This window comes from Ictidomys tridecemlineatus, chromosome 10 (genome assembly GCF_052094955.1).
Source record: "Ictidomys tridecemlineatus isolate mIctTri1 chromosome 10, mIctTri1.hap1, whole genome shotgun sequence".
Classification (NCBI taxonomy): domain Eukaryota; kingdom Metazoa; phylum Chordata; class Mammalia; order Rodentia; family Sciuridae; genus Ictidomys; species Ictidomys tridecemlineatus.
In genome coordinates, this window is record NC_135486.1 from 7669319 (window position 1) to 7695037 (window position 25719).

Sequence of the window (25719 nt, forward strand, 5' to 3'; positions counted from 1 at the left end):
GGGAGGCAATACCACCTGCCTACCACTTCAAGGATATTATGAGGGTCAAATAAGATATGTGGTAGTGGGCTGGGAGTGTAGCTCAGTGGTAGTACAGTTGCTTACCTTGTGTGAGTATGTGAAGCCCTGTGCTGGGTCCTCAGCACTGGGGGGAATGTGTGATTATAATTTATAAACTGTAAATAACTATATAAATGAAACATGTTATATTCTTATATAGGAATTATAGGTTAAAGTTCTAAGTTTCTACCTTCTAAAGATTTATAAAAGCTGAGGATTAAATAAAATAAGAGAAATTTTAAAAATTTCTAAAGCTAAAAGTACTTGTTGATAAATAATTTACCTTAAACTTGTAGTACCAGAGAATAAAAGCTCCTGCTGGGAAATTTAGATAAACTGTTTTCTCTTTGTAGGTGGCTCTTCTTACATTTCCTATTATCCCAGAATTAAACCTAGTATTGAATTCTTTGATGAATGGACAGCTTTATCAATCCTTAAGGAAAAGACCTTAAAGTTTTATGTTCATAATACCTCAAAAGTTCCTCCATTTAAAATCTGAGAATGCTGCAAAAATTGGAATGAAAAAGTATCTATACTTTCAGAGGCTAATACCTCTAATCCGCGTAGCTGAGTCTGCTGGCTAATCTGATGGTTCAGTTGCTGCAATTCTAGTCGTAGTTGTTCTCTCTCAGCAGATGGAAGGGGTTTTCCATGACTGGCTACTTCTGGCATGGATACTCGCTCCCTTTTGTGGAAAAGCATGAAATAAATTTTAGTTTTATTTTATGAAAATGCTACTTACTGAAAAGACAAAATAAGTTGAAAATTTAAAGATCTGTACAAGTAAAAAGTATGATTCATACCTCTCACTGAAGTGTCCCTGAGAAGTTACATTTTGATGAGGTGAATATGGAGAACCTCCCCAGCCACCGTGGGTTCCATATGGACTGTAATCTGTAAGTGAATGATTTATTGTAGTATGATGCAGATTTGATTCTTCTTCTAAAAGGTATAGACATATTCCCTATAAAGCTGTCTAAAAAGTCATCTACCAAAATGGTAAATAAGGTGTTGCTATTTGTTTCTTTCCCATAGAAGCTTCAGTTTTTATATTTTTTCTTCTGTTTAAATTATTACTATTTTGCTTTCTATTGGTGGATTACAGTTGTATATAATAGTTGGGTTCATTTTGATATAATCACATAAAAATTTGAAAATTACTGATTTAGAAAATTGTTGAAAGCACTGGCAGTAAACAGGGAAGAGGAATTAAACTGGGAATCACAAATATTAATTTGGGTCAGCATACCTCTGAAGATTCTTACCAGAAATGTTAATAGATTTTGTGGGAGCTCCCTGAGGTGCCATAGCCTGCATTGGGCCAGCACCCTGATATAGCGTTTTGGAAGTTCGAGAGATGGCACCAAACCGAGATACTGTTGGTCGGTCTCCAAATGGGATGAGGTCATCATCACTGGTTTCTACTGCTCTTCTCTGAAGTTCCAATCGCTGGTCTCTCATTCCTTTACTTTCCACATTCTGATGAAAAAAGCAGAATGAGAAGTCTACCCCACACTTAGATCTCTAACATAATTTCTTCTCGTTCTATAATAAGGTTAAATAAAGATCATGATGTTTGTACTAGGCAGTGAATCACAGGTGTACTACTGAGCTATATTCTCGGCCCTTTTCACTTATTTTCAGACAGGGTCTCTTGCTAAATTGCTAAAGCTGGCCTCAAACTTGCAATCCTCCTGCTTCAATCTCTTGAGTCATTGGGATTATAGGTGTGGACCATTATGCTTGGCTAGAGCATCATGCCCATGTTGGTAAGACTGAAATCTTTAGTGTCTTATATAAAACACTGCCCTTTGGACCAATGACCCCTCCTCATAGTCAAAAATATATTTTATATCATGACCAAGTATGCACACATACAAATATACTCTCACACAGATAGTTTTTGTGGTAGACTGAAATCAGGACCTTAAACATACTAGTTAAATGCTCTACTAATGAGCTACACCATTAGCCCTTTTTATTTTTTTGAGACAGGGTCTCACTAAATTGCTGAGGCTGGCCTTAAACTTGCAATTCTCCTGCCTAAGGCTCCCTAGAGTGGCCAGGATTTACAGGCATATGCCACAGCACCTGATAGAAACATGTATTTATCCACATATATATGATGTATAATGTTATACATACAAATTGTATATATAGGGTGGTAGAGAGAGACTAATTCCTAGGTAATGTGTATACAGATTAGTGTGTCTGAGAAACACTGAGCTAGAATTTTTGTGCCTCTGTGGGAGATTTTCAATTACAACTAGATTACACTTAGATTGTGTTAAGAACATTTTCATTCTTGACTGATTTAGGGGAAATTAGCTTTATTTTGATAGCATATATGGTACTTTTTTTTTTTTAAGTCATAGTTGGACACAATACCTTTATTTATTTATCTACTTTTATGTGGTGCTGAGGATCAAAACCAGGGTCTCACATGTGCTGGAGGAGCACATGTGAGAGCTGAGCCACAACCCCACACCACATATGTACTTAAAAAAAATATTAAAATTTACTGGTAATACCTAAAATATCATATATAGTAATATTAATATATGATATATGTTATAATATAGTATGCATATACTTTTAATGTAATAATCCTTTCAGAAAGTACACCATGTCCAAAACAAGGGTTCCTGTTTAACTCCACCTCCTCATCTTATTCCAGTGAAAAGGCTTATATATGGCCTAAATGCAATGTTTCCTGAATCGTGCCACAGAAAAACACAAAGGTGCGCGAGCGAGCATGTGTGTGTGTGTGTGTGTGTGCGTGTGTGTGTGTGTGCGCGCGCGCGTGCACATGTGCTAGGGATTAAACCCAGGGCCTCACAAGTGCTAGGGAAGTACCACAGCACTGAACTATATAAACCCAACACCTAAAGGCTTGTTTTTGCTTGTTCTCCTTTATATCCCTATCTCTGTTTTTTTGGAAGCTGTCATCTATTTGTGTTTATACTACAGACATTAAACCATTTATTTATAGTGCTACCAGTGTATAAGTGATTACCATCATTTTTTTTTTTTTTTGCCCAGGGGTTGAACCCAGGGCACTCTACCACCAAGCTAATCTCAACCATTACAGACTTTTAATTTTGAGACAGTCTTGCTAAGTTGCCCACGTTGGTTTCAAACTTGCAATGCTCCTGCCACAAACTCTGGAAAATTTCATTTCTTTAAAAAATAAAAAGGCAATTAAGATAAAACAGATAACTTAAGAATAATAAATTTCAATATCAGAGCTCACTTGAATCTAAATCAGCTTTAATTCTCACTCAAATAATACTCTTATTCACTAGATTCAACTTTGTTTTTTAGAGCTGTAAAAAAGTTTTATTTGGTGAAGCCCAAAATCTTAATTATATAAAACAATTTAGCTTGGGTTCTAAATAATTGGTGGGAAATTACCACCTGTTAAGAAATACAATAAATGTTCTTTTGTCTAGATAATAAATTTTTACTTTTACTTGAATGAAACAAAAGAACCATATAGTTTCAATGCAGTTCAACGGCAGAGAAGACTATCATCTGAAACTCTAAAGCAAAGCTCAATTATTTGTGTCTAGACTATAATGAGTAAAAATTTACTTGGCGTCTCTTGATTTAATGGCTTATCCATTACACATACCATCATTTCCACACTCCCTGCTGCCACAACATCTTTGGGTTTTGCATCTTTGGTTCCAATGTAGGAGCCGATGGTGTCACATGACCAAGGAGAGTATTGGCTATAATCATTTCCTTTGTATTTCCCAGCTACCTTCAATTCTTCATCCAAAAACTATAGATGAAGAAAAACAAACAAACAAAACAAACAAACAACAACAACAACAAAAAAAAAAAAACAGGAAATGGGTCTATGAGTAACAAGACAGAGAAAGCAAGGAATTTCTCAGAACATCAAGCTGAAGCAATAAAGTGTTTTACTTTAAAAAAATATTATTTTTTAGTTGTAGTTAAACACAATTACTTTATTTTTATGTGGTGCTGATGATCAAACCCAGGGCCCTGCACATGCTAGGCGAGCACTCCACTGCCGAGACACAACCCCAGCCTGTATATTTGACTTTTTTTTTTTTTTTTTTTAAGAGAGAGTGAGAGAGGGGGACAGAGAGAGAGAGAGAGAGAGAGAATTTTTTAACATTTATTTATTTTTTTTTCTTAGTTCTCGGTGGACACAACATCTTTGTTGGTATGTGGTGCTGCTGAGGATCGAACCCGGGCCGCACGCATGCTAGGCGAGCGCGCTACCGCTTGAGCCACATCCCAGCCCCTATATTTGACTTTTAAGTGTCAATTTTTATAGTTTATGAAACGAATAGCTTTAGTAAAGAATGATATTTTTAGCCATCACACTTTGTTATTGAGAGGTCAAAAAGAAGTATCTCAGTTTCCTACAAGGAATCAAGCCAGGATTTTACAGGTTTGCCCATCCTTTTCTTCATTACATTAGATGAAATCAACATTTAAACAAATATGTATTAAGGCATGATTTTCCTAGATCCCCCTCAATGCTGCCTTTAATAACAGATAAACAAAAACATTAAATACAGTTTAAAGCACAGTGGATGATGATGTAACAATTCATGTTTTTTTTAATATTTATTTTTTAGTTGTAACTGGACACATTATCTTATTTATTTTATTTTTATGTGGTGCTGAGGATCGAACCCAGGGCCTGGAACATGCTAGACGGGAGATCTACCACTGAGCCATAATCCCAGCCCCAGATGTAACAATTCTTTATTAAAATCTCTTTAACAGCAATAATTCCTATCTTGAATAAATTCTGGTCCATAGGATGATTCAAGGATGTAAAAAGGATAATATGCATAATTTTTATCTTCTTAATGTAAGTTCTGCAATTAACTAGTAAGAGAATAGCTATTGTTATATTCACTTTTACATAATATTTGGCATTTTCAAAGTGGTTTCCTGTACACTGTCTCATAAATTCTTCAAGTTCAATAGAGAAAAATGTAGATACAATCTAATCAAAGCTAAACCACAACAGAACAAGAACCAGAACTTTAACACTGCTTTCACTTTATCACAAGAATATGTAGATCTACTGTTATCTATGGGCTGCTGGTACACTTAAGAGGATCTAAGTCTTATACTTAAGGATCTCTTCTGAGTCATAAGTATAGCCTTCTGCACTGAGCAAGGCTATGTGCTCATCAATACTCACTTCAACCACAATTTCTGTTTCTGTTGTTCAAAACATCTTTCCCTTTGATTGCCCTACCACTTTTGAAAAATTTCAACTCCTTTATATTTCCCCTTCATCTTCAAACTTCATGTATAACAGCTAGCTTTTAAAACATACTATCTACTAAAAAGCACACCCTTTCACCCCAAATATAATGTGCTATGCAGCTGTTAAAAGAATTGGATAAATTTATATATAAACATACAGAGTAACTAGTTAAGTAAAAATAAACTGTAAGCAAAAAAATGCAAAACACAGGCATAAAATCTCAAAATGTATTATCAAATCATCCTAGTAGAAAATAATGTTAGTATAGGAACACAAAGAAAATGAAATACATAACAAATTAACAGTAGCTACAGAAAACAGGATTTTGGAAAATTATTTCTATGTTATGTATTTCTATAATGTTTGAATTTAGTACAACTATATGTAAGCTGTTTATAATAAAAATTGAAGCTTAAATATGTAGAGTTTTCTATGTCCTAAGATAGTTCTATATAAAGTTCTTTAACAACGAGGCATTATTAATTTTAATGAAAATTAAAATATAAAATAAACAGTTATTATTTACCAAATGACCACTATGTGCTGTCTTTCAAAAAATGTATATAACTATAAGCTTAAGTACTATGTATAAAACAACAAAACAAAACAAACAAATAAATAAGATCAACAAAGCAAAAAGCTGGCTTTGTTTCACAAATAAAATGAACAAATCCATAGCAAGACCAACCAAGAAAAAAATCACTACAGATCAGATAAACATTAAAAAGATGCAAGACAACATACATTCACAATAACTATTAGCACTGTTTTGTAGAAATACAAAGAAGGTAAAATCCAAAGTTATGGTTTACTGTCCTATGGTACATTAATTAGTTTTTGGTATTGTTTCAGTAGTGGGGACTGAACCCAGAGACACTCTACCACAGAGCTACCTCCCTGGCCCATTTTGAAAAAATGGGGTCTTCCCTAGGTTGCCAAGGATGGTCCTGACTTTGAGATCCTCTTGCCTCAGCCTCCCCGGCTGCTGGGATTTCAGGTTTATACTACCATGCCTACTACATTAACCAGCTTTTGGTTTGTTCGTTTGTTTTAAGCAACTTTATTTTAGGGCTCTTGTTTTTTTCCAACTTTGACTACCTGTATTGCTTTTTTTTTTTTCTTTATTACCATCCTGTTAATTTTCTCATTACTAAACACAAAAATTGTAAAACAATAAATGGAAACAATCTGATAAAGATCTTCTACCAAAAAACCTAGAGCAAACATAATAATAGTGAATTACTAAAAGCGTTACCTACTCAAAAATTACCAATGAGTAAAGAATACCGGCTATTATACTTCTATGCAACATTATTCTGGAGTATAAACAAGAGACAAAAGGAATACAAAGGAAACAGCTGGTAATTATTCAGAGGACATGACTATGTGCTCAGAAAACCCAAAAGAACCCATTAACAAATATTAGAATTAGTCAGGAAATTTAGCCTGCAAAAGAGCAGAATACACAAAAGTCTACTTAATTTCTCTATGTTAAAAACATTAGTTAGTGCTGAGGGTGTGGCTCAGTGGTAGGGCACTTGCAAGACTCTCCATTGGATCATGGGGCGCGGGTGGGGGGTGGGGAATCACTTGTACAAATGGAGAGAGATATCATGTTCATGGAAACTTGATTTCTAAAGATGTCACTTCTTTCAAAATTGATCTAAAACAACACTATTCTATAGAAATATATTTTACTCAAATATATAGTTTTAAATTTCTAGTAGACACATTAAAAAATAATAATTAAAAAAACAGTGAAATTAAATTTTTTGGGGTGGTATTGGAAAACAACCCACAGCCTTGAACACACTAGCTCCACCAGTTAAAATTAATCTTAAAAAAAATTAGCAAGGGGGCGGGGTACAGGGAATTAAACCCAGAGGTACTTGACCATATCCCCAGCCCCTATTGCCTTTTAATTTGAAATGGGTCTTACCAAGTTGCTGAGACTAAGCCTTGAACTGCATAATTTTTCCCATTTGCTAGATGCCACTGCATCCATCAAAATTAATCTTAAAAATGCATTTCACAACTGGGCGTGGTGGCACATACCTGTAATCCCAGAGGCTCGGGAGGCTGAGGCCCTAAGAAACTCAGTGAGACCCTGTCTCTAAATACAATACAGAAAGGGCTGGGTATATCCCTCAGTGGTTTAGTACCGAAGAGTTCAATCTTCGGTACAAAAAAAAAAAAAAAGAGACAGGCATTTCACTTAACCCAATATATCCAGATAGTAAAAAATAAAATATTTTTTTTTGGTACTAAAAAATGTGCTTATAGCACATTTCATTTTGGATGAGTCTCCTCCTGCCTCTTTTTCTTGGCAGCTCTGGGGATTGAACCCAGGGCCTTAAGTGGTAGGCAAGCACTCTACCAATGATATATACCTCCAGCCCCTGGATTAGCTACCACATGTTCCAGCACAGCTTCAGAGATTCAATGAATCTTAATCAAAACTGAAGCAAATATTTTTGTGAAATTATGTAAATTCTCCCTGACTCCCCAGTACTGGGAATTGAACCCAGGGGCACTTTATCACTGAATATACAATCCCAAGCCCTTTTTATTTTACAAAGGGTCTCATCAAGTTGCTTGGGACCTTCCTGCTCAGCCTCCTGGGCCAATGGTTTACAGGTGTGCATGCTGCAACTGGCTAACATGATAAATAAAACTACATTAAAGGAATGTGGCTGGAGGTGGTAGGGGTGGCCGATACATGGTATTGGTGTAAGACAATTAGATCAATGGTCACCTCATTATAACAAGGTAACTGCAGGACAAGGGGGAAAGGATGCTCATTTCATTAAATGGTACAGGATAAATGAGATACCCTTAGAGAGAGACAGACACACACACCACACACACACAAAAGGATCATGTCTCCAACACAGTTTATATAAAAAAAATTGATTCTAAGGGCTGGGGTTGTAGTCAGTGGTTGAATGCTTGCCTTGCATGCATGAGGCACTGGGTTCAATCCCCAGCACCACATAAAAACATAAATAAATAAAACAAAGATATTAAAAAAGAAAAAAAATGGATTCTAGATGGATTATACATCTAAGTATAAAATAAAATAATCTTTAGAAGAAAACAGCAAATACCTTGATAACTCTAGGAATAGGGAGATAACCTTGGGAATATATAAAGATTATTTAAACAGGACACACACATGCACACAAACTGATAAAGGAAAAATTAATAAAAACTAAAAAGATGTGCTTACTTCCTCTTGATGGAATGTGGGAGGCAATGTTGGTGAAGGTGCAAAAGGAGGTGGAGAGATAACCTTTCTTTCCTCCAGTTGAGCCATAATTTCCTTTCGTCGGCGATGTAGTTCATCTAGACTAGGATGGGGCTGGGGAGGAGGAGGAGGAAGCCGGCTATATGGAGGCTCCTGAAAATGGAAAGAGTAGTTAAAATTGACAGAGAATTTCAGAACACATCAGTTTAATATATTTAAAATTAGAAGCAGCCTGTATACACACTGTAAAATTCAGAAATACTGACTTAAACTAAAGAAAAAGAAATGCACTAAAATGCTCAAGGTTTCCCAAAAGCTAAATTTAGGTTTGTTTTTCTTGGCCAGAGACCATCATTTCCTAATAGAATCAAAATATTCATTCATTCATTCATGGTACTGGAGATTGAGCCTAAGGCCTTGCTTGCTCTAGACAAGCACTCTTAACACTGAGCTACATTTTCTAGTTTTAAGTTTTATCTTGACACAGAGTCAAACTAAGTTGCCTAGGTTGTACTCAAACTTTCAATCCTTCTGCCTCAGCCTTCTGAGCAACTGGGATTACAGGTATTTACCTTCATGCCATTCAGGAATTATTAAGACCATCTAAATTCACAAACTAAGAATCATTAGTTGGGAGACCTCCCATTAATACTTAAAAAAAAAACCCTACTTGAATTATGAAAATAATTTTTAAAAGGAAAGCAACTTTCTTATACAAAATAAGTGATCAAATTCTATCAGCATAGCCAAGAAATTAATGAATTACTGCCAAAAACAAACTAAGTCTATGTAATGAGGAAAAAAAAAAATACACCATACTCTGGGATACGAAGGTCTGATCTGAGTAGGATGAGGGGCTACTGGATAGTAACCCTCCACTTGCTGGTATCTTTCTCTGGACTCTGGTACATATGATGGTACTGCAGCAGGTGGAATCTCAATGGGTATAGGGCTTTCTCGGAAAATTTCCTCTCTTGTATAAGACTGAGCAGGGTACACTCGACGGCCATCATAGTGAGGTGGGTACATAGGTGGGTACTGTTGTGGCTGTGCGCTGTACTGAGAGTTCATAACACGATCTTGGAGGTAGGGTGGATAAGGATCCAAGTAGGGAGGACCAGGTTCAGGAGCAGATGGTGGAGGTCGAACAAAGCGGGATACACATGGTGGTGGGGTATAGTACATACCTGTATAATAGAAAGAAAAGGAACCAAAGGCAACAATTTGCCAAACTATTTTCATTCATACACAAACACATATTTTAAATACTGAAACACTGAAGCATTAATAATTCACTTATTTCTTCAGAAGTTTTCCCTCCTGCTTACATTGTTAGGTCAGCTTTATGAGAATATGAAGCTAAAATTATCCTTAGGCCTACCATGTGTGAGACCCTGGGTTTGATTCCTAATACAAACAGCCCATGCACCCATAGCCACACAATTTAAATGTCACTGAAAAAAAAAAACTAAGCTATTTATAATCTACAAAAGTAGACTGGTTCTTACTGTTTGACCCTCTTTCTGGTGTTGTCTTAATGTAATACTGAAAATGGAAAACAAAAAGTTTCCTTTTACAGAAATCCTTGAAATTCCATTTCTACTACAGATCTGAATATGAAACTGAATTTACTGGTACGAGAGGTAACATACAAAAAGTCCATTTTGCTGGTGTCTATCTAGTAACTATTACTTAGTTCCAGAGTTGGGATAAAGCTGCAGTTGTAGGTTTCAATTTCATTGTAGCAGTTAGAACAGAAGTTTTCCACTTCTGTATTTTCATTGTAAAAGATTCAATAAGCATCTAGTTCTGGGACTTATTCTTGGGAGACCTAGCTTAAGTCTGCTTCCATAGTTCATGGATATCGTGGGCATTAAACTCCTGCAGTAAGCCTCTTTCTGCTTAATATAGCTAGAATGACTTCTGTAATCTACAACTGGGTCCTGACTAGTACCAGTATATTTAAAGTTACACATTAGCCAGCTCAATAAAAATAGCTAGATTTTTCCTGGTCAAAAGAAAGATATCAATCAAGTTTTGTCATTTTTTTTTTTTGGTTAGTAATGTCATATCAATTAAAAATTATTCTCTTGAATGTATAGGAGGTGACATTTCTGATTCAAATTTAAAAGCCTTGAGAAAAGGAAAAAAAAGGACATCTTTATTGCCTATTTATTTATTTGGTACTGGGGATTGAGCCCAGGGTTGTTTTACCTATGGGCTACATCTCCAGAATTTTTTGTTTTTTTAAATTTTCAGACAGGATCTCACTAAGTTGCTTAGGGCCTTGCTGAAGTGCTGAGGCTGGTCTCGAACTTGTGATCTCCTGTCTCAAGATTCCCAAGCTGCTGGGATTACAGGTATGCATACCAGGCCTCCATTTAACAAATAATAGCATTTCATTCTGTTGTATCTCTGACAGAGATACAACACTTCAATTTTAAAATCTTTCAGCATTTTATAATGTACTGTAAATATTAAACCTTAGTCATCCCCTTTCTTCTCCATACCTTTACCTTTTTTGGTGGGGAGGGTACTGGGGCTGAACCCAGGAGTACTCTACCACAAATTATATCCCCAAACCTTTTTATTTTATTTTTTTAGTTGTTGATGGACATTATTTTATTTTTATTCATTTATTGATATGTGGTGCTGAAAATCAAACCCAGTGCCTCACACATGTGAGGCAAGCATTCTACCACTGAGCTACAACCCCAGACCCCTTTTTATTTTAAGTTGCCCAGGCAGGCCACAAACGTGTGATCCTCCTAACTCAGCCTCCCAAGTCATTGGTATCATAGGAGCGCACCACCATGCCTAGAGGATCAACAGTTTTCTAACTCTTCCATGACTCTAGACTCTTTCTAATCCATTCATAAATTTCTTTCCATTCCTAATACCTCTATTTGAAGCATTTTTTCATGGGTTTTTCTGACTCAAGTTCTCAATGATGTCCTTTTTGGTCAGCTTCTCTCTCTCTCTCTCTCTCTCTCTCTCTCACACACACACACACTCTAATCATACATATAAGTAGTTTTTTATTCAGTTTACTATTGATTATATACAATAAATTCCAAAAGGACCAATGTTAGTTTTTCATATATATATATATATATATATATTTTATAGGTCTAGAAAAATACAGATAACTGTGCATAGTTACTAAGGTAGTTTATTTAGTTGATCATAAAAATCTCAATTTTTTCCCAAAGCAAAAACACAATTACTTGTTTTAAGGAAGCCACTATGTAAATCATCACTCTTACCTGCCTAGTTTTCTTAACTCCTAAGACAAGTGAGTGATATAAATGAAACATCCATTACCCTGCTGATAAGGTGCTGGTTCAAATGGTGGGGCAGCTCCTCGAGGATCCTGATAATAAACATCTGCTTGTGCTGGATATAACTGAGAACCTCGTGGTACCATCTGAAGTGGTTTGGTGACAGGCATGGGAGGCAGATCTGCCGGCCCCCTTGGAGGTACAGGATGTGGATTCACAGGTAAGGCAGAAATACTCTTAGGGACAGATTCTAGCCTAAGGGAATAAGATTATACAATCTAAGATCTCTAAGATACTTCTAATGTACATAAATTGTTCAATGTAAAAACAAGATGGCCACAATTTGATAAACTGGTTTATTCTAATAGTCATTTCCTCTACCAAATTTGCAAATTTTATCATTTTCACACCTATGCTATTTCTTAAAAACTACTAGAATAAAGAAAGAAAACGTTTTCTTTAACTAAAACATTAATCTTTCCTTCTTCTTCTGCTTTATATTTAAAAGGAAGAAACTGAGGAAAAATGACGTACAGGTCAGGAGGGGATCCTGGAGCACTACTGCTCAGATGATCTATTTTCCCTGGTTTCAGACTAGAATCATAGCTGGGATCTGTCCCCCGTGGAATCAGTTGTGTTACTGTATTTCCTGCTGGCACAATTCCATTTGGTAGAGCAGGGGGTTTTCTACTAGGTAGATCCACTGCACCTTCTTCTGGAAGGATGGCTGCAGAAGGCAGGCCCACCTCATTCAACTGACCCAAAGAGGCACTCAGAGGTCTTCTGGGAACTAGACGTTTGTTCATTTTACGAAATCTATAACAAAAAGCAAAGGTACAACCAAAAAAAATATATATATACATATATATATATATATCAAGGCAAAACCAAGAACAAAATGCATTTGAAAATATTTTTTCTTTCTTTCTTTTTTATTTTGGTACCAGGGACTGAACTCAGGGGCACTTAACCAGTAAGCTACATCCTCAGCCTTATTTTTTATTTCTTTTAGAGACAGGGTCTCACTGAGATGCTTAGCACCTCGCTGTTGCTGAGGCTGGCTTTGAACTCACGATCCTCCTGTTTCAGCCTCCTGAGCTGCTGGGATTACAGGTGTGAGCCACAGCGCCCGGCTTAAAAATCTTATATTCTAATGTGAGAGACTGAGGTAGGAAAATGGTTAGTTCCAGGCCAGCCTGAGCAACTTAACAAAATAAAAAATGAAAAAAGCTGAGGATGTAGCAGAGTGGTAGACAGGAAACACTGGGTTCAATCTCTAGTACCAAAAATGTGTGTGTGTGTTTGCCCTTAGAAATTCTCTCTTGAAAGCACTAGCTCTCTATCAACTCAAGAACTGTGTGTATACATATTTGCCATAAAATCTTAGGTAACAAAACACACTGATAGAGCACAAAATTCCTTCGAATGAACTCATCAGCATTTTACCATTATAAGTCAGTTTATTAAGACTTTTACTATTTGTTGAGATTTCTATTTCCAAAACTTACTGGTAAAAAGATCTTGAGAAGACAGTTTAAAACATTTTACTTCAGCTTTTTCTCAAATTTATTCCTGAGATACAGTAAGCCTATATTAAAAATTAAGAATAAAACAGGGCTAAAGGGATAGCTTAAGTGATAGAGTACAACCTGAGTTCAATATCTAGCACAAATAAACAAAAACAGAACCAATGCACATTGTGAAAAAATAATAATTTACAACATTAAAACATTTGAATAACTGAAAATGTTGACTTTTATCAGAAGTGCTACAGAGATGCTGATGCTATTTGTGCCTACATAAAACTGAAATTATTTTATTTATTTATTTATTTCGAGAGGAGAGAGAGAGAGAGAGAGAGAGAGAGAGAGAGAGAGAGAGAGAGAGAGAGAGAGAGAGAGAGAGAATTTATTTATTTTTTTAAATTTATTTTTTATTCTTGGCGGACACAACATCTTTTGTTTGTATGTGGTGCTGAGGATCGAACCCGGGCCGCACGCATGCCAGACGAGCGCGCTACTGCTTGAGCCACACCCCCAGCTGAAATTATTTTAAAAGTAGGTTAATGTAAACAATACAAAATAATGGCTTAAATTTATGCAGATATCATAAGTTAAAAAAAAAAAAACAAGGGCACAGAAAAACATTTTTTAAAATACTGAGATTGAACCCAGGGCACTTTACCACTGAGCTACATATCAAGCTCTTTTTTATTTTGAGACAAGGTCTGAATTGGTTGCTCAGAGTGGTCTCTAGGAAGAAGTAACTACCATTTAGAATTTGAAATAGCATCATACACATTTTTTGCCCTATACACCAAGCTTAGTATTCACATTCCTATGTGTATAACATTATTATTTACAAAAACAGGGTCATATATTAGTCATTATTTTTGCATTTAATCTTGGATATTCCTTTATGATACAGTTAATTTTAGGGGTTTTGGCTATTAAATCAATGTTATAGCCGATAATTATATACACAAACTTGCATCCTAATGTGAGTAATCAAACACAGAACTGCTAGGCCAAAGAGTATACATGTTGGGATAGTGATACACCTCAGTTTAAAATACCTCTGGGTTCAATATCTAATATCAATAAATAAATTTAAAAAACTGAATAGCTTTAATTTGCAGTTCTTCAATAAATAGTGAGGCTAAGTACAGCTTACACATCCAGTGGCCATTAGTTCTGTGAATCATCTATTCATTATGGATTGGTTACGGGTTGAGTGTACTCTCCAAGGGTGTTAAAGTTTGGTCCCAATGGTGGCAATACTGGGTGGTGGTGAAAGCTTTAAGGAGAAGGTAATTAGGTCATAGGGACACTGCCCTTGCAAGGTATTAACGCTGGTCTTGTGGAATGGATCAATTTTCACAAGAGTGAATTGTTATCAAGTAAAATCACCCCATGAACTTGGCTGTTTTTGCTTTCTCACTATATTATGACACAACTGGGAAGGTCCTCATAAAAAAACCTGCTCTAAGCTGTTTGAACCTCCAGCCATCAGAATCATGAGCCAAATAAACCACTGTACAAGTAACCCAGCCCCAGATATTTTGTCAAAGCAACACAAAAGTCAGGACTAATACATTTATATTCATGATTCACAAATATACTGGCTCCTCTCTTAAATATTTGCAGTATCTCATTTTGTGTCAGGGATATCTGATCTGCATATACTTTCTTTTTAAAATTGTGTGTATACACCATATCTGTTTTTAGTTTTTACGTAATCAATTTTAAGAAATTTTTTCTTCATGGATCTACAAAAAAATTCTTTCCTTCTTTAAGACTATTTAACAACAAAAATACTTCAGTACTCTATGGTGTTTTTCCTATGACATGTCTATACAGACACTGATATAAAAACTCATTGTTTTGTACAAAGACAGGTAAGAATCTTTCAAAGAGACAGCCATTATCTTTTGTCACTGATGTAAAATGTCACCTTGAGCACATAAGTTCCTATGTTTTTCAAACTCTTTTTAGATGCTCTCTATTACATTTTACTAAGCTATTGTTCCTATGCAATACCAGTTTTTATATTTATCTTAGCTTATAAAACAACTATTAATCTAGTCTCTTTTGAAGACTTTTTTTCCCATAATTTTCCTACCTATTTGCATGTATTTATTCTTTTCAAGTGAATGATTTTGTTGGGCCTTTAATAATCACCATGTTGAGATTTTAATTGGGATCTCACAGAACTTACTGTTTATAAGGGATCTGTAATTTCAACTTTTTTCTCTCATGGTGCTGGGAATCCAACCTAGTTAGTGCTTTGCACATGTGCTCTACCACTACCTACACCATCCAATACTCAACTCAATTTTTCTTTCTTTTGTAGGTTTTACAGTATTGGAGATTGAATCCAACAGGGCCTTGTATATGCTAGGGCCAACAGGGCCTACATGTTTTCCTTTTTATTTTACATGACAGTGGTTCATTTTGTAACTTTACATATATCAGCTACTAATTCCAGAATGTTAAGAGTCAGGTGAAATGGCACATACCAATAATCCCAGCCACTCAGGAGGCTGAGGTAGGAGGATCCCAAGTTTAAGGCCAGCCTGGGTAACTTAGTGAGACCCTGTCTCAAAATAAAATAAAAAGGGCTGGGGGTGTGCTCATTGGTAGAAGGCTTCTGGATTCAATACCAGAACAACAACAATAACAACAACAACAAAGAGGAAAACCCCAGAATGCTAACTAACTTTCTAGGAGAAAAATCTTACCTTTTTTACTGACTTAATAATAAGATGAAATTATTATTGTACTAATTAAATGTATCATGCTACCATGGTGGCTTTTAAGATATAATTAATTAACTGGCTGAGAAAGTATCTATGATACTGTTATTATACTATAATACAAAGTATCTACTGTTGTATTAAAGGATTTTGATCTAAAATTGACGTTAGATTTTATTCAAATGAATTCTGCAATCTTTGGGTATGATCATGTTATTTCTTCAATCTATTTTAATGAATTACTGAATTCTGTTTTATTTGGAGTGATTTTTAATATTAATATTTTTGTCATTTTCTTTCCCTTTCTTTTGTTGGTTTTACAGTGTTGGGAGATTGAACCCAACAGGGCCTTGTGTATGCTAGGTGAGTGTCTACCTCTGAGCTATACTCCCAACCCCTAAAATTTTCTTTCATTGTGTTATCTTTGTCAAAGTTTGGTGTGTCATACCAGCTTTATTTAAAAAAAAAAAAAAAAAGAAGACAGGCATGGTAGTTCATACCTATAATCCCAGTGACTCAGGAGGTTAAAGCAGGAAGATCACAAGTTCAAGGCCAGCCTGGGCAACTTAGCAACCCTCAACAACTTGATGAAACCCCATCTCAAAATAAAAAATTAAAATGGATAGGAATGTAACTCCTCGGTGGCAAAGCATTGATAGGTTCAATCCCCAGTACCTGGAAGAAGGGTAGTGATAGAATGTGGTCTTTGCCCTTGAAATTTCAAAAAACTATGAAGTTGAGCCAATGGCAAAATTTTCCACAGGTAACACATCATACAATTATTAAAAATTAGCTAAAATTAATGAAAATTGCTAACATTCTAATTTTTTTTGTAGTAAAAATGATTCATTTTGAGATAAACCTAAACACAAAATAGTTTTCTCTGTAGAAACAATGTAATTAATATGAAAGCTGAAGAAACCATTCTCCTTATTTCTCAAAGTCAGCACATTGTTCTACTTATTTCTTATTCCAAAGGCTGTCTCATGCTTTTCACACTTACTTTTCCAGTTCCTCTTGTGAGTGTGCAAATGTACAGCTGGCACCACGAGGGCATCCTCCTCTTTGCTTCATATCTCGACACATGTATGTTTTATATTTGCTATGCTGTGGAGGCTAAGACCAAAATCAAAACATCAGACAAAACCAAAATAAATGCAAATTCCATTTTGCCAGTTTAGGATTTTCACAATCTAGATGAATAAGATTAATCCCCATATTCATCTAAATTATCCAGAGACAAAGTTCTCAAGTTATTTTTCCTTAAGTCTCAGAGAGTTAAAAATATATAAAGCCTGGGCTGGGTTGTGGCTCAACAGTAGAGCGCCTACCTAGCATGTGCGAGGACCTGGATTCTATCCTCAGCACCACATAAAAATAAAAATAAATAAAGGTATCATGTTCAACTACAATTAAAAAAATAAATATTAAAAAAAATATATATAAGTTCTAATTTTTCTGAAATGTTGATGTTAATTCTCAAACACATGGCATCATATAAATTCTTAAACCTCAGGGCAACTTTATAATCTTTCTTCCAAGTTTTATAACAGAAAAACAAACCAATGGAATTTAAGACTTGTGAATGTATAAACTCTCTTCTAATATTTGTTTTGTGCAATGTTCAGACAGATATACATTTCCTATAAAATACTACAAAATGTACAAAAGGTCCAATAACCAATTTGTGACTTGCAGACGAATATGCCAATGACTTAAAATTCTCCAAAGGTACACATTAAGCTTATTATTTACAACTTGAGGATAGGCATTAGGATGGATTTCAAGGTTAATATCAAATATAACACAAAAGTGAACCAAGTTTAACATATTTTATCACTAATGGCAGACCTTAAAAGCTTGTCTCATTGTTTTTGCTATATTCTTTGTGATAGCCAATGAAATAGAAAGCAACTGAAAGTTTTAGGTTTTTCAAAATTTCTTAGTCATAAAATAAAGCTCTTTATCTGTGTTTAGAATAAATGGGAAAATCATACCCAGGCTACTTTTGATATTTTTTGCCTTTCCACAGGGGAAAAAGATAGATTGCATAATCTATTTTTAATATTTACCTAAGTCAGGGAAATTAATAAGAGTATTAAATTCACAGGCTTTCCACTGCAATATAATAATATAGGAAAACCATCTACAGCTGTATGAGCAGTATTAGATTACTTAATATAGCAGTAATACCTACTCTCAAATTAATATATAATACAAAGTCCAGAGAATAATCTTAAATGGAATAAGGTTTAGCACGGAATATGCTTTCTTCATAAAATGTTGATATATTTGATGTGAAAAGTGAACCAGTGCAACATCAGATCAGTAAGGATTAGCTTAATGATGTTGGAAAAAATTACTAGGCTAAACCAGTAAATTGGCTGCTAATCACACCAATTTATAATTTACATGGTTTTGATTGTCAGAGTCTTAAAATATTCATGTTATCTTTTTGACTTCATATCTGTAGATTTACTCACAGTAGTTTCAAGGTATATGCATGGTGACTTATTTTAAATTTTAAGCTGCATCTTACCTGCTGTTGATCTGTTCCTTTTTTGCTATGGTTCTGTATATAATCAACCAGCCCATGTACAACTGTACGCACAGCTACCAGTCCATTTTCTAGCTGTTCCCAAGTAGGAGGAGGAGCATCTATAGAACAAATGACAACAAAAATCTTCTTTAACTATAATATTATTAAATATTTGGTCCAATATATTAATAAAGAAGTTGAAATCAAACATAATGCAGCCTTTCAAATAACTTATTCACCTAACATCCTTTTTAAAGGAATGGACATATTCTTTTAAAAGATGTGTTTACAAACTAAAATTACCACAGGGAAAAAAAAAAAAAAGGTAACAAAGGAATTAAGGAAGCCAGAAAAAAAAGGCACCTGTCATTAGAACCTTAGTATTGAACAGACCACAGAGTGTGACATGGACTGCACTGACTGGAGAGCATATCTCTGATATAAATGTATGGTTACCACTCAGCGTCTTCAACTAGTTGTTCTTATGTAAAGATGCAAGGTTGGTCCTAGAGTTTCCCAGGGACGTTGAAATCTGAGATTCATAAATTTATCATTTTTTTGTTTTTTAAATGCTGAGAATTGAAACCAAGGCCTTGCACCTGCTAGGCAAGGGCTCTCTACTACTTAATTATACCCCTAGTCAAAACTTAAAAACAGGTTTTTTGAAATATATTTTTTAAGTATTTTAATAGTTGTAGCTGGACATAATACCTTTGTTTTACTTATTTTTATGTGGTGCTGAGGGTCAAACTCAGTGTATCACACGTGCCAGGAAAGCGCGCCACCGCTGAGCCACAACCCCAGCCACAAAATTTAACAGTTTTTAAATGTTGGCACCTAACAGATTTAGTACATTATACAGACCAACACAGGGGAGTTCACACAAAAGTTAACTATGGACTGCCTTGAGTCAGCCAATTTGTATGTTTATTTTGAAGTTTTACATAATTCAGGTATAGGATAAACAAAATGTTTAATAAGCTTAATAGATAAAGCAACTATATAAAAGCACAGCTACAGTCTTCATTTAGTATTTGTTAGTGCCAGATTTTTATTATATAATAATTAACCATAAAGCTAAATATAAAATAATCTCTAAAAAAAAATACAAAATCAAGTGCAAACACATTTTTAGACATGACTTCTTGCTGAAGCCATCATGCAAGACTTCTTGGAGACAACATTTGAATGGGGCTTTGAAGAACAAATGGAATTTCAATAGGGGGGAAAAAGGAGAACACAGAGAATCGAAAGTGAACAGCTATTCAAAAATTATTTTTGGGAACATCTACCATGCCTGAGTATTGTTCTAGTTGCTAGAGAAGCAGTAGTGATAAAATAAAAATTCCCATTATATTCAAGGAAATGATCCAGATAATAAATAATCAAACAGAGTTTTAATTTTTTTTTCACTTAACATTATATTGCAAGCATTTTCTGTGTTTGCTCCACCATTTTTCAATTTTATACTTATTTATTTTGATACTGGGGATTAAAACCCAGGGCATTTAACCTATGAGTCACATCCCTAGCTCTTTTTTTTATTCTTCTTTTATACTTGAGACAGGCTCTTGCTAAGATGCTTAGGGCCTCGCTAAATTGCTGAGGCTGACTTTGAACTTAAATCCTCCTGGCTCAGCCTCCTGAGCTTCTGGGATTACAAGCATGTGCCACTGTACCTGGCTCAGAGTTTTTAGGAAATGATGAAAACTGAAAAAAGAGAACAAAGAAAAGAAGTGCAGCGAGTTATATAAACTTTCAGAAAAGCCAGAGGAGGCCTCCTTCAGGAGGCTACATTTAGTAAAAGACCTGTAAAAAGGGTTTCAGAGTGTCTTAATAGAAATACTAAGGGGAAATATTTCTAGTTAAGAGGGAAGAAAAACTGCTAAGACCCTGATGTGAGAGTGTGATTGGCAGGTTCCATACTAGCAAGGCTGGAGAAAGATAATGAAAGACCGGACCATGTGAGGACTTATAGGTCATGGGCTAGATTTTAACTTTTACACTGGGTGAGGGAAAGCCACTGAAAAATTTCAGGGCAGAAAATTAATAGGATCACTTTGGCTCTTGTGGTATGTCATACAAAAAACAGGAGGCTAGTCTATAATCTATGAGGAGAGATAAAGATTGTAGCAAGGACGGTATTAGAAGTTTGTGGATTCTAAATGAAATTTAAAGGTAAGGCCTACTGATTTAGCTGATGGATCACATATACACTATGAGATAAAGAGAAGGTAAGGATCTTTCTGAGGTTTTGAACCAAACAAATCAAAGAACAGAGTTGCCACTAACAAGATAAGGGGAGAAGCTCATTTTTAAAGTTTAAAATACTAATTAAGACTCATTATGGTGGCTGGGTACACACAAACACACACACACACACACACACACACACACACACACACAGGCTAGGAAAAAATTCTGAGCTAGATGAACTCTACTTCAGATTTTAAAAGACAATCAGTTATAATGTCTACACTACTTTATATGGCACCAAAAGAGAAACATATCACTGTATAATTTCAGAAATGCTAATATCAGAAAAAAAGGTAGGCCTCAGAATTGATGAAACAAGAATAAATTTGTGAACCATATAAATGATATTTAAACATATGAGACTTGCTGATATTGTCTTAGGATTGGATGTAAGTAGAAAAGAGAAGAGGTGCAATGATTAAACTTTGAGACTACCCCAAGAGTCATCAACTATAGATTGGAAATCAACAGAAAAAATGCTGAGGACAGCCTAATAAAGTAAAAAGGAAATTAGGTGAATGTGGTGACATGGAAGCTAAGAAAAAAGCATTTCAAGGAAAAGACAATAAAGAGTAATGATAGATGCTATGGATAGGTCAAATACAAGAATTGAGAACTGAACTCTGGAACTGGTCACAGGGAAGTCACTGTGACCTTGATAATGTAAGTTTAGATAGAATGGTAGAGAAAAATGCCCGACTGGATTGAGTTCAAGACAGTGGCATCAGGGCTGGTGACACAGCTCAGTGGTAGAGTAAGCCCTACGTTTAATTCCCAGAAACAAAGTGTTATTAAAAAGGTAAAAAACATTTCTAGGTAGGTGGAAAAAGGGGCTAAAAATGAGTTAAGATGAGAGAAATAACTGTATTTAAATGTTGATAGAAGTACTCTAATAAAGGAAAACTAATGATATCAGAAAAAGGACACTGGTAGAATATGCTTGTCAAGGTGATGCTAGTGCACGATGAGAAAGGGTGGCTTTAGTTCAATGAACAGCTTATCTACAATTATACGAAAACAACAGAATATACTGGCATAGATATAGAGAGGCTAATATAGTGGTAAGAGCTTGTGGAATTTCGCTTAATTGCTCAGAATGATCAAAGCAAAAAAGTGGAAAAAAACTTATTATATATTCTTTTTTAAAAAAATATTTTTTTAGCTGTAGATGGACATAATACCTTTATTTTATTAGTTTATTTTTTTATGTGATGCCAGGGATCGAACCCAGTGCCTCATGCATGCCAGGCAAGCACTCTACCACTGAGCCACAACATCCTTACTGTATATTCTAGGAAGAGATTTGATGTGGTTTCATTGAGCAATCTTGGAAGTATATCTGCAAAAGAAGGCTGCTTTAAAAAAGTAAGATAAGGGGCTAGGGTTGTGGCTCAGCGATAGAGTACTTGCCTAGCATGCACAAGTCCCTGGGTTCAATCCCCGACCCCACATGAAAACAAAACAAAAAAACACTAAATAAGCAAAATAAAGGTATTTTGTCCACCTCCAAATAAAAAAAAAATAATAATTTTTTTTTAATTTTTAATATTTATTTTTTAATTATCGGCGAACACAATATCCTTGTTGGTATGTGGTGCTGAGAATCGAACCTGGGCCGCACGCATGCTAGGCGAGCATGCTACCTCTAGAGCCACATCCCCAGCCCAAAATAATAATTTTTAAAACCCTAAATAAACAAAATAAAGGTATTGTGTCCATCTACCTTTGTGTGTGTGTGTGTCTATGTGTGTGTTTTTGAGTGTGTGTGTGTGCTGGGGATTGAACCCAGGGTTTGCGCATGCAAGGCAAGCACTCTACCAAGTGAGCTTTATCCCAAGCCCTACAACTAAAAAATGTATTAAAAAAAAAAAAAAAGGTAAGAGGATTCCAAATATTCCTCTGAAAGCAATGATGTATAAGTGAAAGTTTATGAGTGTGGAATAAGTTCCAGTTTGCAGCACTTAAGTACTTCACTGGATTGGAAGAATTCATAGGATACAAAGTTATAACCATTCAGTCTAAGAGAAAAGGAACCAGGTTCTCATCTCACTAAGGTGCAATAATAGGCGTGGAATAGAGAAACTTATAAAAGAAGAACAAATAGATCCTGTTGTCTGAAATGATATGTACAGTTAAGTGAAAGAAAAGGTACGCAGCAAGACAGAAGACTAAGGTTTTTAAGGTTACGTACATCAGAGAATGTTAGGAAACAGGAGGAAGAGCAGTCATCAAATGAAGATGATCTTACTTTGAAACAGAGCAGTTTTTGGGAAATGGATTTGGAGTGAAGAGATAACAGTGATAGAAATATATGGAAGTCTATTTCTATGAAGAGGTAATACCCTGATGCTAAAAACCAACAACCATCATCAACAAAGCATGCAGAGAATACAAAGTTCCAAGAGCACAATTCGACTACAAGTTTGTGGATAGGAGGGAAAAGAGTGGTACAAATCAAGACAGAAGCAGCTTTCAAGACAAAAGAGAACATGACACTGCAGAAATATAAGGGTCAGAAGAGTTTCTATACCAAAGAAGTGTTCAACATTATTAAATACTGAAGACAAATTTAAAGGTCTGAAGTCTTTGGAATTAGAGACCTGGAAACTTCTAGCAAATATTAACAGAGTTTTAGTTCAGTAGTAGGAATAAACACTGTGATAAACACAAGTTAAAATAGCTTAGATGCAAACATTAGGTAAAAAATTAAGCTTGGGTATATTTTCATGTCAAGAAACAGAATATAGGAAAAGGCTGACAAAATAAAGATACCCAAAAAGAGAAAATTAATGAGCAAGGTATCAAGGAAGAGGCAAAAATGAGATTAAGAAAATGCCAACTAAGAATATAGAATATTGAGTTTTGGCACAGGTGAGAAAGGTAAAATACAGCACAATTTTGTGATAGAAGAAAGAAGAAATATAAAGGAGCCTAAAGAGATCTATTTTCGTGGTGAAGCAATTAGCATAGCTAATCATTAAGTAAATGAAAGTGTCAAATAAATATTCTTTTAAGTGAAATAAGAAAGAAGATTTGGGACAAAAAGAATACTATAGAAAAGATCTTGAAAAAATATTCTGGGAAATTCTAGAGGAATGTAACAAAAGACAAATGAACAATCAAGCTGAGGACACACATAAGATACAGTTCATTAGTTTCCTTTGGGTTTACCTGGACTTGGGTCAATGTTTGCTAATAGTTCCAAATGGGGTCTTAGTCGGTTCAAGTTTGCTGGGTCTCCAGTCCGCTGGAGAGCAATTGTTAGTTCCTGAACACTCTGAGCAAAAGAGGCTGGGGTCTGCAACTTAAAAAATATAAATATTAACTTTCTCAGAGACCATATACTTCTTATAAAGATTACTTACAACTCATAGATGTTTTTGAAATTTCTGAAATTTATCTTATTCACATACCTTATATGTTTTGGCCAGAGTGAATTACTTATTACCTAAACAAACTCCTCATTATCTCCACAATGTTTTAAATAGGGTATAAACAAGCATGTGGTATAAAACACTATTCCTTCTGCTTACACATTCTTCAAATGTGGGACCTTTCTTAATTTATCAATTTCATAGTACCATTGTTTTTGTTTTTTTAAATTATTTTTTGGTACTGGGGATTGAACCCAGAATCTCTTTACCACCAAGCTACATTTCTAGCACTTTTTAATTTTGAGACAGGGTCTCACTGAGTTGCTTGGGGCATCATTAAGTTGCTGAGGCTGGTCTCGAACTTGTGATTCTCCTGTTTCATCCTCCTAAGTCACTGGGATTATAATCACGAACCACCGTGCCTGGCTCTTTGGTTTTCATAGCATGGTGTGTTATTTTGGCTCTAAGGGGGTCCTTCTAAATAATTAAAATTTGGAAATACAGTCTACAGGGTCTAAGATCATGACACTGAATATAAATCTTACTAACATCAGAAGCTCTTCTGTTAAATGGAATAAACAATTTCAAGAACTCTACCAGATCAAACAATCTTATATTAGTTTGGGATTCTTGGAAGCACTCAGGTTGTATAGGTCCCAAAAGTTTAATGAGACACATTCTCACATTATCTACTTCAGGTGGGCATAACATGATCTCTTTAATTTGAAAACACTACCACCCTGATTTTGTAATAGTAATTGAGGGTTCTAGATAAATGAAAACACTTCGATGAGAATTTTCCTCCTGAAAATGGTCACTCTTCAAGAGGTAATCTTTTAAACAGCATACATTAAAAAAAAAAAAGGAAAATAATACGATTATCCTTAGAATCCTGACATGCCTTTATTTAATTCTTAATATATGTACCAAAGCTTATTATAATTTTAAAAACATACTTAAATAATTTATTATAATTAAAAAACATAGCTATTTATATATTTATTTTGGCTTAATACTATAACTGACGCATTTTTAGATTGCTAGCCATTTTTATCATAAACCATTTCAGAGAAATATATCTAATGTATTCCATCACCAAGACTTAATAAATAATAACATTTAAGTTTTGATTTTTTTTTCTTTTGGTGGTATTAAGGCACTAGGGCACTCACTGAGCTACATCCCCAGTCTGTTTCATTCTTTTATTTATTTTTAAAATATATATATATATATATATATATATAAAGAGAGAGAGAGAGAGAGAGAGAGAGAGAGATAGAGGAGAGAGAGAAAGAGAGAGACACACACACACACACCACATTTGTTTTTATTTTTTATGTGGTGCCAGGGATTGAACCCAGTGCCTCATGCATACTAGGCAAGTGCTCTACCATTGAGCCATAATCTTGGTCCGTTTTTATTTTATTTTATCACAGAGTCT

The 25719-nt window shown here is 35.0% G+C and overlaps 1 protein-coding gene across 3 annotated transcripts in view; it reads right to left on the minus strand.

The window, feature by feature from the left end:
* Rc3h1 (ring finger and CCCH-type domains 1) overlaps positions 1-25719 on the minus strand; it is an 84856-nt gene that overhangs the window by 13273 nt on the left and 45864 nt on the right. For 2 of the 3 annotated variants that reach the window (XM_078022331.1, XM_078022332.1), the window contains exons 7-17: positions 24076-24208; positions 18649-18767; positions 17113-17225; positions 12389-12670; positions 11898-12109; positions 9393-9760; positions 8556-8726; positions 3695-3847; positions 1326-1539; positions 864-954; positions 613-745 (exon numbers count right to left, since the gene is read on the minus strand). In XM_078022331.1, the coding sequence (XP_077878457.1) occupies positions 613-745; positions 864-954; positions 1326-1539; positions 3695-3847; positions 8556-8726; positions 9393-9760; positions 11898-12109; positions 12389-12670; positions 17113-17225; positions 18649-18767; positions 24076-24208 (1989 nt within the window). The remainder of the gene's footprint in view (positions 1-612; positions 746-863; positions 955-1325; positions 1540-3694; positions 3848-8555; positions 8727-9392; positions 9761-11897; positions 12110-12388; positions 12671-17112; positions 17226-18648; positions 18768-24075; positions 24209-25719) is intronic. The other variant, XM_078022333.1, reaches the window with a different exon arrangement.